We start from the raw sequence: 13,875 nt of genomic DNA, 5'->3' as shown, positions 1-13,875 counted from the left end.
AACTTCAGCTATGTGAATAACGTAGCTGAAGTCGACATACTTAGATCTACTTACCACGGTGTCTTCACTGCAGTAAGTCGACGGCTGACGCTCACCCGTCGACTCCGCCTTTGCCTCTCGCCGAGCTGGAGTACAGGAGTCGACGGGAGAGCACTCAGGGGTTGATTTATCGCGTCTAGACTAGACGCGATAAAATCGATCCCCGCTGGATCGATCGCTGCCCACCGATTCGGCAGGTAGTGTAGAAGTACCCTTGGAGAGGCAAAGGACAGAATCCACGCAAGGATTCTGATAAGAAACACTTCACAGCTCTAAATTAACTATATAGCACTTAGAAACTACGATAACAGGTGCTACAGAGAAAGCGTGGAAAGGTTTCTCTTTGTGTGTTCAAAGTCATAACTGCTAACTAGTCAACGCAGTTGTTAACAGTTTGAGTTGCAGTGGCTGGCAATTAGGAAAGGCTTCATTTCACTTATAAAATGAGCACATTTAATCTGGAGTTATTGAGAGGCCATAAACAAGGAACTCCATGATATTGCTCTTAGAGTCACTGTTCAGAGTGGACCTGAATAAATGAATTGACATGAATTGGAAGCATTGGTAAAAATTTTTAAGCTCCCAAAGCAATAACTGGACATATATTAAAAACTTTATTATTATGGAGAAATATATTTTAAAACAAAATATTTAATAATTTCCTTTTCTACTTACCTTTCAAGACCCACATTCATGGTTCCTCTGCCGTCCCCTTTAAAAATTGGAGATATTGCAGGTACCTTAAAGCCATGGAGGCAGTGCATGAAACTGCTGAACTGTAAGTGTTAATGATCCAGGAGCAGTGACAGAGGAAAGGAGAGCTCTTGAACTCAGCTATTGGCAAATTAGTAAATGAGTAACTCAGTCACTTCCATTTTTTTTTCGCTTTGCCATTAATTAAGAGCTGTCTCTCCTTTTATATATGATTTAGTAAACTAACATTTGTCTTGAATAGTCTTCATTAAATTTATATTGTCTTCCTTATAAAAGTACATTAGGTAGAGAGGCTGGCTTCTTACAGTCTTGTTAGCTTTCTATATAGGACTTATTTTCAGAAATGGTCCTTTGAAAATTTGATCCAAAATTTCCCCAAACATTAGGAAAGTTTGTATCTTCCTCTGAGCCTGGCAGTTCTCATAAATTCCAATATTAAAGCTCTTGGGATTATTTTATCTCATAAACCACATTTTTCTGCTACATTATCTGCTTGGTTTTATTTCTTAGCAGTTAAAAAGAAAAAAACGGAGACATTCATCAGGGCTCCAGTAGAAAGCATCTAGCAAAAAAAGGAAGTCTTTACTTAAACACTTGAGGCCAAAATCATAGAAATATAGGACTGAAAGGGACCTCAGTAGATCGCCTAGTACAGTCCCCTCAGTGAGGCAGGACTAAGTGTTATGTAGACCATCCCTTGACAGGTGTTTTCTAACCTGTTTTTAAAAACCTCCCAGTTGTTCCAGTGCTTAGCTACCTTTACAGTTAGGAAGTTTTTCCTAATGTCTAACCTAAATCTCCCTTGCTGCAATTTAAGCCCATTATTTCTTGTCCTGTCTTTGTGGTTAAGGAAAATAATGTATCACCTCCTCTTTATAACAATATTTTACATACTTGAAGACTGTTATGTCCCCCCTCAATCTTCTCTTTTCCAGCTGATGTCCCCCCTCAATCTTCTCTTTTCCAGCTGAAACAAACCCAGTTTTTTCACTCTTCCCCCATAGGTCAGGTTTTCTAGACCTTTAATCATTTTTGTTGCTGTCCTCTGGACTTTCTCCAGTTTGTCCACATCTTTCCCAAAGTATGATGGCCCAGAACTGGACACTCCAACTGAGGACTTATCAGTCCTGAGTAGAGTGGAAGAATTACTTCTTGTGTCTTGCTTACAACACTCCTGCTAACAGATCTCAGAATGATCCGCTCTCCAGCAGCAGTGCCGGGCGGGGAAGCCCCCATACCCCAAGCCCACTCTGCGACAGCAGTGCTGGGTGGGTGGAACAGAGGAAGCCCCTCCCCCAGCAGCCCCTGACCCCATCCCCGGCAGAATTCCCTGGGCGGGGGAAGCCGCAGCACCTCCACCCATCCCCAGCAGAAGCCACAGGGAGGCAGGGGAAGCCGCCATGCCTGACCCCGCTGTCCGGCAGAAGCACTGGGCAGGTGGGACGCAAGAAGCCCCAGCGCCCTGACCCTGATCCCCTGCAGAAGCACTGGGGGCAGCAGGGGAAAACTCTAGCACCTGGACCCCTGCTGCAGCCCTGGGACTGGAGGAGCTCTCACTCCCCACTGCACATCACGGGGCCATGGTACAGGGACAGAGCTTCTCTGGTCTTGGGGCCACAGTGGCGGGGTGGGCAGAAAGGAGCAAAAGGGCTGCAGTGAGCAGGGGACCCTGGGTGGAAGGGACAGAAAGGGGTGGGGCTGTGGGCAGGACCACAGGCGGAAGGGGCGGAACAGGTGTGAGGCCACAGATGGAAGGGGTGGGGGAGGCCCCCCACTTACTCTGGCCCAGGGCCCCAGGAAACCTTAATCCACCTCTGAAGGAAAAGGTAGAGCAAAGACAAGATCTTTGAGAACACTAAAGGTAAATGGACATATTAAAATCAGACATTGTTAAATGTTAGGCAGAACATGAGCTGAGCAATTTGGGGACTTTATACATCAAAATAATAAATATTTAGGTTTTCTGATTCTACTTATTGTTTAACTGAAACTTGTGTTGCTCTGTAACCTTTAGAGCATTTGATTCTATTGAGATTTTTTTCTATAAAATAATTTAAATGTAGGAGGAAAATTCAGTCCTTTTCAATCCATATCTGGAGAAGTGAATTTGGCAGCAGCATTAATAACCTCCAGAACCAAGCTGGCACGAAAATTCAACAGTGACAAGTGGATCTCAATACACAGCGACCAGCTGAGAAGTGATCTTCTTGGATCTGTGAATGCTGGAAAATTTGGGAATGTAAAAATAAATTATTTGATTAGCTAAGGGTGACTCTGGATTGGAACCATTTCTCTCCATGCTGTTGAGGAGAGAAATAAAGAAACATGTGATGTGGTCACTTGCTTTTTATCTCCACTAGGCTATTGGTGGGTGATTACGTTTCCCACACTTTATGTGGCTCAGGAAGGTGTTATTTTACTCACCTCCACGAGATGACCTTAGTCAGGTGAATCGAGCTAAAACTACAACTTGCCATGTCTACATTAAGATTTTGTGTGTTAGCTATCACATTGTACAAATACACCTGTTTTTACTAGTGTAGACATGCCCCATGACAACAGTGAATTTGTGTTCTCTCTCATCACAAAGTAGTAAAAAAAAAAAATTCTTAGCAGGTGATTTAAAACTATGTTTCAGTCTTGTGAGCTATGTTAATATAGTAATCATATTAACCCCCCAAAAAGCCCAACGTGGCATATATCAGTCTGTGTCTCTGTTGTGTAAGTGTTGGATTGTGTTGCACTGATGATTCAGCCCAGTCAAGCATATCAGCCAGCTTGAGGCCTCAGCAGATAAATAGCCTACTCTGCCTTACCTTTTACATTTTCAAAGAATAGTGGTAGAGACATAATTTACCACTGAGCAGATAGTCAAAGTGGATATGCTTTTCTTTTCCACGTCCAAGCTTACCACAAAGCTAAAAGAATCACAAAGTCCTGGTGACAGGTTTCAGAGTGGTAGCTGTGTAGTCTGTATCAGCAGAAAGAACGAGGAGTACTTGTGGCACCTTAGAGACTAACATTTATTTGGGCATAAGCTTTCGTGGGCTAAAACCCACTTCATCGGATGCATGAGTCCTGGTGGAACTTGTTCTGGGATGGGGTGGGTGGAGGGGAAAGCATACTATGCTAGTAATATTTGCGGTGCAGTAAACTCCCCTTTAAATTGTAGCCACTGAAATCACACAATCCCAAGAACCACTTTTCTCACCTCCCTCCTTGAAATGTAAAATTGAGTCAACCACAACCCCACTTCAATCATAACTATCTGCTAAAGCAGAACACTTCATCCATCAGGTTTTTCAGCAAGACAACTTGTCTTCTGTTTTGAGAAAAACAAAAAACTTTGCCATTTTCCATGTAGATTTCATGCTAAACCATCACTCATCACATAATATTCCATATTAAATTTTTAAAAATAATAATAATAAGTAATAAAAGATTCCTGGTTGAGATGACATCTGCATAGCTGAATGGCATAGAGATTTGTTTCTCGTTAACAAAAATCACTTGCTGGAAATCAAACATTATTTTCTAGGAAACAGCATGGCGAAGGGGCTCATGCCAAAGCATTTTTTATTGCATTTCAAATTTTTACAAGTTCATGATGTAAAGGTAATTAAAATGTGTGGACTCCTGAGGTCTCTAATGGGTTTACCCAAACCAGCTGTGTGTATTGCAACAAGTTCTTTTTTTCTTACCTGAATTACTTTTTCCTGCATTATTTCTTCTTCTCTGTATTAGTACCAGGTTATTTTTCTGTATAGTTCATCATCCTACAGCTAGACTAGACTCTGCAACATCAAGTCCTATGCATATCTTCTGAAACACTGTTGTTCCTGGAGTTCTGAGTGCTTGCATAACTTGGGTGTGGGTACCTGCATACACACATACAAAACCATGTCTTGAGTCAGCTGATACGCATGGAAAATCAGACTGAGTTAATGTTGAATTAATTATCTCTATGCACAACTTGAGTTTACATTGCTTAATACTATTGTTGGCCCTCAGATAACAGCATCATAATATATTGCTCTTTTAAAGCCCCATCCTGTGTAGCACCAATTGTACCTATTAGTCTCTTCAATTCCTGTTGACATCAGTGGAAGTTGAGTGTGTCATACTCACAGAAAAAGACCTTTATAGCATCCTTCATCTGAGGAGGATGGTTGTCTTATATGTATACGGTGTTTCATGTTGAAGTATTCCAAAGCATCTTTACAAGGCTAATTAATCATATACAAAACCTGCAATTCATTGACCCTGTTTAGGGTTAATCTGATAACTGATCAAGATGCTGAGATCATTGCATCTGCTTCTTAAAGCTGTCTTCCATATCGCTATGTTTTTATTGTAGTGGGTACGTGCTGCACCTGTAACAACAATGGTTAAAGACAAATAAAATGGGGGATTTGCAGTGTCATTCAGGAGTGACAATTGAAGCAAGAGCCAGAAACACAATATATTGGTACAGGGTAGGATAAGAACATAAGAACGGCCATACTGGGTCAGACCAAAAGTCCATCTAGCCCAGTATCCTGTCTACCAACTGGCCAATGCCAGGTGCCCCAGAGGGAGTGTACCAACAAGCCATGATCAAGTGATCTCTCTCCTGCCATCCATCTCCATCCTCTGACAAACAGAGGCTAGGGACACCATTCCTTACCCATCCTGGCTAATAGCCATTAATGGACTTAACCACCATGAAATTATCCAGTTCTCTTTTAAATGCTGTTATAGTCTTAGCCGTCACAACCTCCTCAGGTAAGGAGTTCCACAAGTTGACTGTGTGCTGCGTGAAGAAGAACTTCCTTGTATTTGTTTTAAACCTGCTGCCTATTAATTTCATTTGGTGACCCCTAGTTCTTGTATTATGGGAATAAGTAAATAACTTTTCCTTATCCACTTTCTCCACATCACTCATGATTTTATATACCTCTATCATATCCCCCCTTAGTCTCCTCTTTTCCAAGCTGGAAATGGACCAGGATGGACGCTAAAATCAGTTAGTAGCCCACAACAGAGCTTTTTTTATTGACAGATATAGGCATGACCTTTGGGTGCTATGGTTCTTATTAATAGGGGTCAGGGAGTGGCTTCTTTGAATTAGGTTTGACATACAGGGAGGCAGGAAATCCTGAGAGAACCAATTAAACCAGCTTTTTCCGATTTACCACCATTTTTTTCCAATCTGGAAAAAGTGGCTTTGCTCTTTTTCCTCGTTAATGATTTTAGTAGGCTATGTTCAGGGATCGTTTTGAATTTCTGAGTGGCAGTAGGGTTGTTCTGTGGCTATTACTACAGCTGAAAGTCTGCAGTAGTCTCTGAGGAATGGCTGGTTGAATGTTCTGGAACTATTCTCAAGCCTCATCATACCAACCTGGGAGCCATCTTTGCTGACAAAACCAAAGGGAAGAGCATAACAAACCCCATTCAGAGATGCACCTGAAGCATCTCCCCCTTTATCAGGCCATAGACCTAAGGCAAAGATTATTAGAACCATACCAGTAGAGAGATGGCCCAGGGCTTAGTGTGGGGTGCCGGAGATCACTTTAAATCTTTTAATGAAACAACATGATTGACCCAGAGAAATCAACTTCCGGCTACCCTCACTGTCAAGTTATTCCTCTTCTCGTGCCATAGATAAATAGATGCAAATGAGGTAAATTTGGTCTACTAATGCTGAGGCTCAGCACAGCCCCTGGATGCCGTAGGAGTGTGCGAAGTGAAATGGAGGAAAGCTGTGGGCTGTGTTCTTCGGTTGTCCCCATCCTTGAGCTGGTTGCTAATTGCAGTGGTTCTAGGAGGCTGGGTGGGAAGACTTCTGCACTGATTTATAACCCTATGCAACTCAAGCATCTTCAGCAGCTGTGTATGGAGGGTTAGCCAGCTCACAGTGTGCCTCCCCTTTTCTGAATTTTTAGTGATTCCAGACTTTGTTGGGAAATAACATCAATTTAGGGGTTTCCTTCACATTTATAAAATCCACCTTGGGTGGGAGAAGCTAATCACTTTCTGGACTTTTTCCTGCCCCTGTTTCTCATTTCGAGGTAATTGTGTGTGGCCTCCTATCTGCAGGCATCAGAGGTGGAGAGACAACTCTCAATGCAGGTCCATACCCTTCGAGAGGACTTCCGGGAGAAGAACTCATCAACCAGTCAACATATAGTACGACTCGAAAGTCTCCAGGCTGAGGTAAGTGGCCTTCTGATCATGGTGGTTTAAGGTTTGATACGTCTCTCAAGGTACTCAGTGATATTTTAATCTTATGTAATGAACCCCTCTGAACTGGGTAAACAAAACCAAATTCCTAATCGTGATAGTTTGTGCCAGCAAGAAAAAGGGATGCTAGCTAGAGGGCAGAAGGAGCTAATTAATTTAGTTGGCCACCTGTGTTTCTCTCTCAACTGATGCTCCTCGTTCACACCAACAGGACTCCTGTATATAAGTAGCAGAGTTGTCCCCTGTTTTGAAAACAGCCTGAGTTAGTGTACCCAAGTGTGACCCGGTAGGTGAAGTAATACCTTTTATTGGATCAACTTCTGTGGGTGAGAGAGACACGCTTTTTGAGCTGACGCAGAGCTCTTCTTCAGGTCACTTAATCCTATCAGGAAGATGGAAAGCAGGGGAGACAGTGAGGTGGATCTCTGAGGAGCCAAAACGTGGGTATGTTCAGGTCACCTGAAGAAGAGCTCTGTGTAAGCTCAAAAGCGTGCGTCTCTCACCAACAGAAGTGGGTTCAATAGAAGATATTACCTCACCCACCTTGTCTCTCTAATATCCTGGGACTGACATAGCTACAACAACACTGCATGTACAAAAGTGTGTTAGTCACCTAAAGGCCTTTAAGTTTACCCTCTTTAAGGTGGTGACTGTCATACAGGCACAGCTACTGTCATGAAAGAATGTTTTGGAAGAAGCAGACCATAATGGTCCCTTCTGACCTTAAAGTCTATGAGTCTATGAGTCTCTCTGAGAGCTCAGTGGAAGACATTCCCTGCCATTCAACTCTGAGTATGGATAATGTTGTAAAGGCAGGGGTATATACAGAGCTCCTTCTTCCTGACTGGTGCAGTGAGAGCGCCTCATCCTGTTTCAGTTTGTTTTAGCCCCTGTCTAAAAGATAATCCTGTCAGGAAGATGTAAAGCAGGGGAGACAGCAAGGGGGAGCTTTTAGAGACAAAATGTGGGTATGTTCCAGTGGGCCACATCCAAACACACACTCCACTTCTGAGGAGGGAGCTGTTCTGAATGGCTGAGAAGAAAGCAGAAATCCTCTCCTGCATTTGAGATGGATGTGGAAACATGAGGCCGTCCTTTATATTTATTTTAGCTCTGGATATCTTGGCCAGTATGTTGTTTGTTTCCTTTTCCTTCTGTGATCTGGGGAGGATGGGAGATTTGAATATGAAGGACCTGGAGGAGTGGGGAAAAACCCTATTGTACAATCCTACTACTTTTTAACTGATTAGAAGAGTTTTTCCTAAATTTCTGCTTCTCTTCCCCTCCCTACCCCCTTTTTTCCTTTTCCCTTCCTGTCCTCTTCCCCTTGGTGTGGAGCAGCAGGTCCTTGAAGTAAGTACAGATGCTTTGATTGAGTTTTGAATGCATGTCTGTTACCATCACTGTGCATGCCCCACCTGTTAAGGTCCTTCCTGTCTTGCGCTTTCAGCCCATTTTTTCCCCTCACCCCCTTGCCTTGGCCCAAGGCCTGCAGGACAGTTGTGGGTTGTTTTTTTACTTATTCACAGGGTGTTCATTACTGAGTTTTATAACAAGTACTAATGTAAAATGCAGTCCTTCTGTTTGTTCTGTGTTTCTCTCTATTGCATCCCTTCTCTCCATTACATTGAAGTCATGCTTGTAGGGGAAGAGACTTCTCAGCAATCATTACTCATAGAAGAATAATGTCCTAATATGTACAGGAGGTGTTCTATAAATAGAGAAATGCAGATATACAAAATTGACATAATATTCCTTATGGGGGGAGGGATAGCTCAGTGGTTTGAGCATTGGCCTACTAAACCCAGGGTTGTGAGTTCAGTCCTTGAGGGGGCCACTTGGGGATCTGGGGCAAAATCAGTACTTGGTCCTGCTAGTGAAGGCAAGGGGCTGGACTCGATGACCTTTCAAGGTCCCTTCCAGTTCTAAGAGATAGGATATCTCCATTAATAATAATTAATTATTATTATTATATCATCTTTCCAAACACTTGATTCCCCTGGATGAATACAGCATTCCCCCTTTCTCCAGGACAGCTGACTGTCTAGTTAATCTGTGTCCAGGTACCATCTGTACACTAGGTACATAACCATAAACATAGGGCTTGGAAGGCAGCCAGGTGGAAGAATATCAGAGACAGCCTGGAGGACAGTTAGCAACTAACATGGGTGTACTGGAGAAGACCTAGAGAACAGTAAGGCAGAGGGGATTAGAGGAGAGTCTAGAAGGCAACCATAGAATGGCTAGACCAATATCTGAGATGGTTTAAGGCATCTAGGGCATGTGTTAATGGGGGCTAGGAGTGCATCCAGAACAGGTGGGAGGGCAACCTGGAGAGAACCAGCAGGTTATTCAAGGAGCTGCAAAAGAGATTTGAAGAGACCTTTGCGCATATTCCCCAAGCTATCGGAGAGGTCTGAAAGGACCCCGGACACTACTAGGGAGCAGCTAAGAGAGTGGGTATCAGATAGGCCTAGGGAACATGAGTTGCTGGACCAAGCCATGTGAGATGGTGTAGGAACTGACCAGGAAGTACTGGGAGCATCAAAGGTCTGTGAGCATAGTTGAAGAACAGCTGATGGCATTGGACAGTGTACAAAACATACCCCTCAGCACTCAGGTATCATAGTGGTAGGCACCGTAGAAGAACCTGGATAGATAGCTAGATGGGAAAATGTATTCTCTTTCCTGGTTAAATAAAGAGTGGCCTTTATTAGTGCTGAATCATCCTATATACAGCTTCTTGCTAAGGGAATGGACTTGGCACATTGCCCCTCATCACCTGCGCTTGCTGCACTGGACAATTGAAAGGCCTGAATCTATTTTAAAGCAAGTAATTGTTGGGGAGATATCAGTAATTGTTGCATAAAACTATCAGGCTGTTTTTTAAAGCATAAAATTATATCGTGTTGAGAAATCATCAAACCAAACATAAGCAAAGAACAAGGTGTACGATCACAACGCCACACACACACACACACACACACACACACACACACACACCCTTCTCTCCTGGGGATTCCAGTAAGTGGCCCTGTAAAAACGCAGGAGAGTTCCCTTCCTGGGAACTCCAACATTTGCTCACACCAGGAACAGAGTCATAATAAAGCTGGGCTGAGTAACTAGCTTTTCACATTCTTGCAGATTTTATGGTCTGGGTGAATCCTTAGGAGGGGGGTAGGGCAGGGTCATGCTTTACTGTAGCTCTTAGGAAATTCCAAGGTACACAATGTTTTCTCCCCTTCCCTCCCTCTACGTTTGCCTGGCAACGCACATTCCAGCGTCTCAGGAGCTGCACTCCCACTCTGCTCCACAGAGTTTTCTGGTGGGAGGCGTTTTCTTTCAGCCTCTTCCTAAGCTCTGAGTTGCATAAAGAGGCACAGTCTCTCTCATACAGGTGCAGACACAGACGTTCTCTGGTTCCTGCTGCTTTTCTCTTACCACATTGTAAAAGAAAAAAAAATTCCCAAAGCCTGGAGCCCACCTCGAGCTCTCTTTCCCTTTCAGATTAAGATGCTTACAGATAGGAAGCGGGAGCTGGAGTGTCGCCTTAGTGCCATGATGGAGGAAAACGATCTGCTTCAGGGAACCGTGGAGGAACTGCAGGAGCGAGTGCTGGTCCTGGAAAGACAAAGCCATGATAAGGATCTGCAGGTGAGGAGAACAGGAGGTGGAGAGAGAGAGTCTCAAATGAAAGAGAAAATGGAACTCTGAAAGCTAAGAAGGGATAAAGGAGGGGTTCTGGGATAGGACCTACAATTAAGAGAATGGGAATTTGGAGATAGGAGACCAAAGGGAAGAGTAAAATGACTCTTATGATGACAGAGGAACAACAGAGTGGGTAGAGCCTAGATATGGCCTGCAGAGAATGGGAACTCTCACAGAGGAGACTAAAGGAAGAGAAAATGAACTATTAGAACAAGGAGTGAGAACATTTGATCAAGGAAAACAGGTACTTCAATGGAGGTTGAGGAATCTGGTTGCATATCTGCTGATTTCTTACTGGGACTAACTCCAATAAGGTCCGCTTATGGTTATTTTGGCCAGAGGTCCAGAGCATGGTAGCCAGCCTCAGATCTGTCACTATTCAAAAGGTTCATGACACACCCATGGAGTTCTCAGCATCTCTTGATAGAATATCAGGGTTGGAAGGGACCTCAGGAGGTCATCTAGTCCCACCCCCTGCTCAAAGCAGGACCAATCCCCAACTAGCCCCCTCAAGGATTGAACTCACAACCCTGAGTTTAGCAGGCCAATGCTCACCTTAGTAAACATTACTCCTGGAATGATGTTGAACAAGTTGCTATGTCAGTGTTATAGGGCCTGTTTCTGGGTGGTGAGTGATCTGTTATGGTTTCTTTTCTCAATTCACCCTACCCAATGCAGGTTTGTGGCTCTACCGACTATTTTATTCTTTGGCAATTAGCTCCCTGTTTTCTCTGCCAGTCTGTGGAATACAAGAATATAGGAACTGCTACACAAACAGACTGGTATTTTCTGTCTGACTTTGGCTGCTCCTTCAGCAGGAGGTGCAAAATCCCCTATAATGCACTTAACTAGAATCCTGATTTACCATAGTAGATTAGGGGAAGAATTTCTTCCTGAACTCAGGGTCAACAGTCCTGGAAACTGAAAGTTTCTCACTCTGCCCTACCACTGTTCCTCAATCCGGGCTTGGAGGAACTCCATCCCGGGAGCTCAGTCTCCTTGGCCTCTCTGCTGTGAGACTGCCATTTTGGGGGCCAGTTAATGTGAGCTGTGAGGGTGGGTTTTTGACTTGGACACCTGTCCACCGGGAACTGGACTGAAACCCACCAATTCATTTTATGCAGATGAAAGTCATTACAATCTGAGCCCTACTCAGTAATCTGCTACCAGCCTGGTGTGGATTTGAACTGGTGACCTAGAAGTGAAAGACTTTTTCTGCCATTACTAACATCCTGAGCTGTCCATTTCACCAGCCTCTATAATTTTATTCTAATTAATGTAATTTATTCTAATCAGATTTTAAAATTTACTAAGCTATGTGCCTCAATTTGCACAAGTAAGTTTCATAGACTAATTGTACATTGCATTAAAATATTTCCTTTATTCATTTATTTTTCCACTTCTTAATTTCAGCAAGTGTCCTCTAGTTCTCATGTAATGGGAGAGAGTTAAATAGGAGCTCCCAACTGCTTTTTTTGTAGTATACAGTATTTATAAAAATATCTATCAGAACTCTTCTCCTTTCCAAACTACATACTCCTAGTCTTTTTTCATCTTGCCACATCTGGACCCCGCCCCCACCACAGCATGCCTCTAACTAATTTTGGTGCCCTCCACTGGACCTTTTCTGCTGTCTTTCTTAAGATGAGGGAACCATTGCAGAATGCGGTATTCAAGGTGAGGACTTACCATCGTTGTGTCATAGTATTTTTTTCATACTTCTCTCTATTCCCTACTTAGTACACACTAGCATCTTAGATTTTTTGAACACCTCTGTACACGAAGCCATCCACAATGATGCCTAGATCTTTTTCCTTAGAGGCTATCACTAATTCAGAACCTGCCAGTGTAAACAGATGGATTAAACTGTTCCTTTTCATGTACATTATCTCCCCATTATCTTGTGTCCACTGAATTTTGGTCTGCCTGTTATTTGTGAAGAAAGTGATTGCACCCAATACTAGGGTTTACTGCTTTGACTTTGTACCAGCAGTGTAACAAGAGACCTAATATATTTGTGTTACTTTCCGTTTACATCACTTACAAGTATATCGTCACATATATTTTTGTAAATAATCATTTACTCAGTTGTGTACCCTCTCACTACAGATATGCTGCCCTGATTTAAATGCCTTGAGGGATATCTGAAACATTCAGATAACTGGAGTTTCAAATTAATGAAATGGTTCTCTGTGAATTTTAGATGCGGTGGATATGTGAATCTTGGTTAACTGGGGTTTGAATGACCAGGGTTTAACTACATCTCTTTGAAACACAAATGGTTGTGTGATTTTTTTTAATTCAGTTGTTGCTTTGTTGTCCAATTAGCTAATTTTTCCTTAGCTCCTTCTGGAATTCTTCAAAATACATCTTAGCCATAACTAACCTAGTGATTTTGAGTCTTCAACATATTTTAGATCCCAGCCCATGTCTAGTTTTAGCTGCAAGTAAAGTTTTGGTAATAATGTCTTAGACTGTTAAGCTTTAGAAATTAGACAAGCAGCAAAGACCGTTCCTCCCACATGCGGGGAAACCCTCTTTTCAGGGCTCCCACCAAGGTCCTTCATGAGCTGAGAGATTCATCTAGTCTTCAGTCATATTCACTAGTTTTGTTTTTTCCTTTGATTTCCTTTGGAAGCTGCATCAAAGTCAGCTGGAGCTCCAGGAGGTTCGGCTGTCCTGTCGGCAGCTCCAGGGAAAGGTAGAAGAGCTTAGCGAGGAGAGAAGTCTCCAAAGTTTCAACACAACCAGCACATCCCTGCTATCTGAGATTGAGCAGAGCATGGAGGCAGAAGAACTGGAACAAGAGAGAGAGCAGGTATGATCATCCTTGCACACTGGGGAAGTGTATGAACCTTTGTAAATGTGCACCATATGAACGCACACAGCAGACTAGGAAAGCATAGCAGACTAGTGCAAACAGCAATGAATCACACCACACATTCCACAAAGCTGCTATTGATATCAGTTAAGAAACCCACAGTCACAGTCTATTGCAAACCACACCGTAGTCATCCAACACTTTTTTTTATCTGATATAGCACTGCATTAATACATGTGCACATGCTGGTGTGAACTTACCTAGGGGTACAAAACCACACCAGTTAGGAGAGAGAGAAAGGGCTGCACTGCTAACACATATTGTAAAGGTTTCAGAGTGGTAGCTGTGTTAGTCTGTATCAGCAAAAACAA

At 43.0% G+C, this 13,875-nt stretch overlaps 1 protein-coding gene across 2 annotated transcripts in view; it reads left to right on the top strand.

Annotated features, from left to right (window-relative positions):
• BICDL1 (BICD family like cargo adaptor 1) overlaps positions 1 to 13,875 on the top strand; it is a 76,192-nt gene that overhangs the window by 41,077 nt on the left and 21,240 nt on the right. Inside the window, exons 3-6 of one of the 2 annotated variants that reach the window (XM_034791477.1) lie at positions 6,832 to 6,948; positions 8,317 to 8,328; positions 10,483 to 10,629; positions 13,322 to 13,501. In XM_034791477.1, coding sequence (XP_034647368.1) covers positions 6,832 to 6,948; positions 8,317 to 8,328; positions 10,483 to 10,629; positions 13,322 to 13,501 — 456 coding nt within the window. The remainder of the gene's footprint in view (positions 1 to 6,831; positions 6,949 to 8,316; positions 8,329 to 10,482; positions 10,630 to 13,321; positions 13,502 to 13,875) is intronic. The other variant, XM_034791478.1, reaches the window with a different exon arrangement.

Source organism: Trachemys scripta, chromosome 15 (assembly GCF_013100865.1).
Source record: "Trachemys scripta elegans isolate TJP31775 chromosome 15, CAS_Tse_1.0, whole genome shotgun sequence".
NCBI lineage: Eukaryota > Metazoa > Chordata > Testudines > Emydidae > Trachemys > Trachemys scripta.
This window is presented reverse-complemented; position numbering and strand designations above follow the sequence as displayed.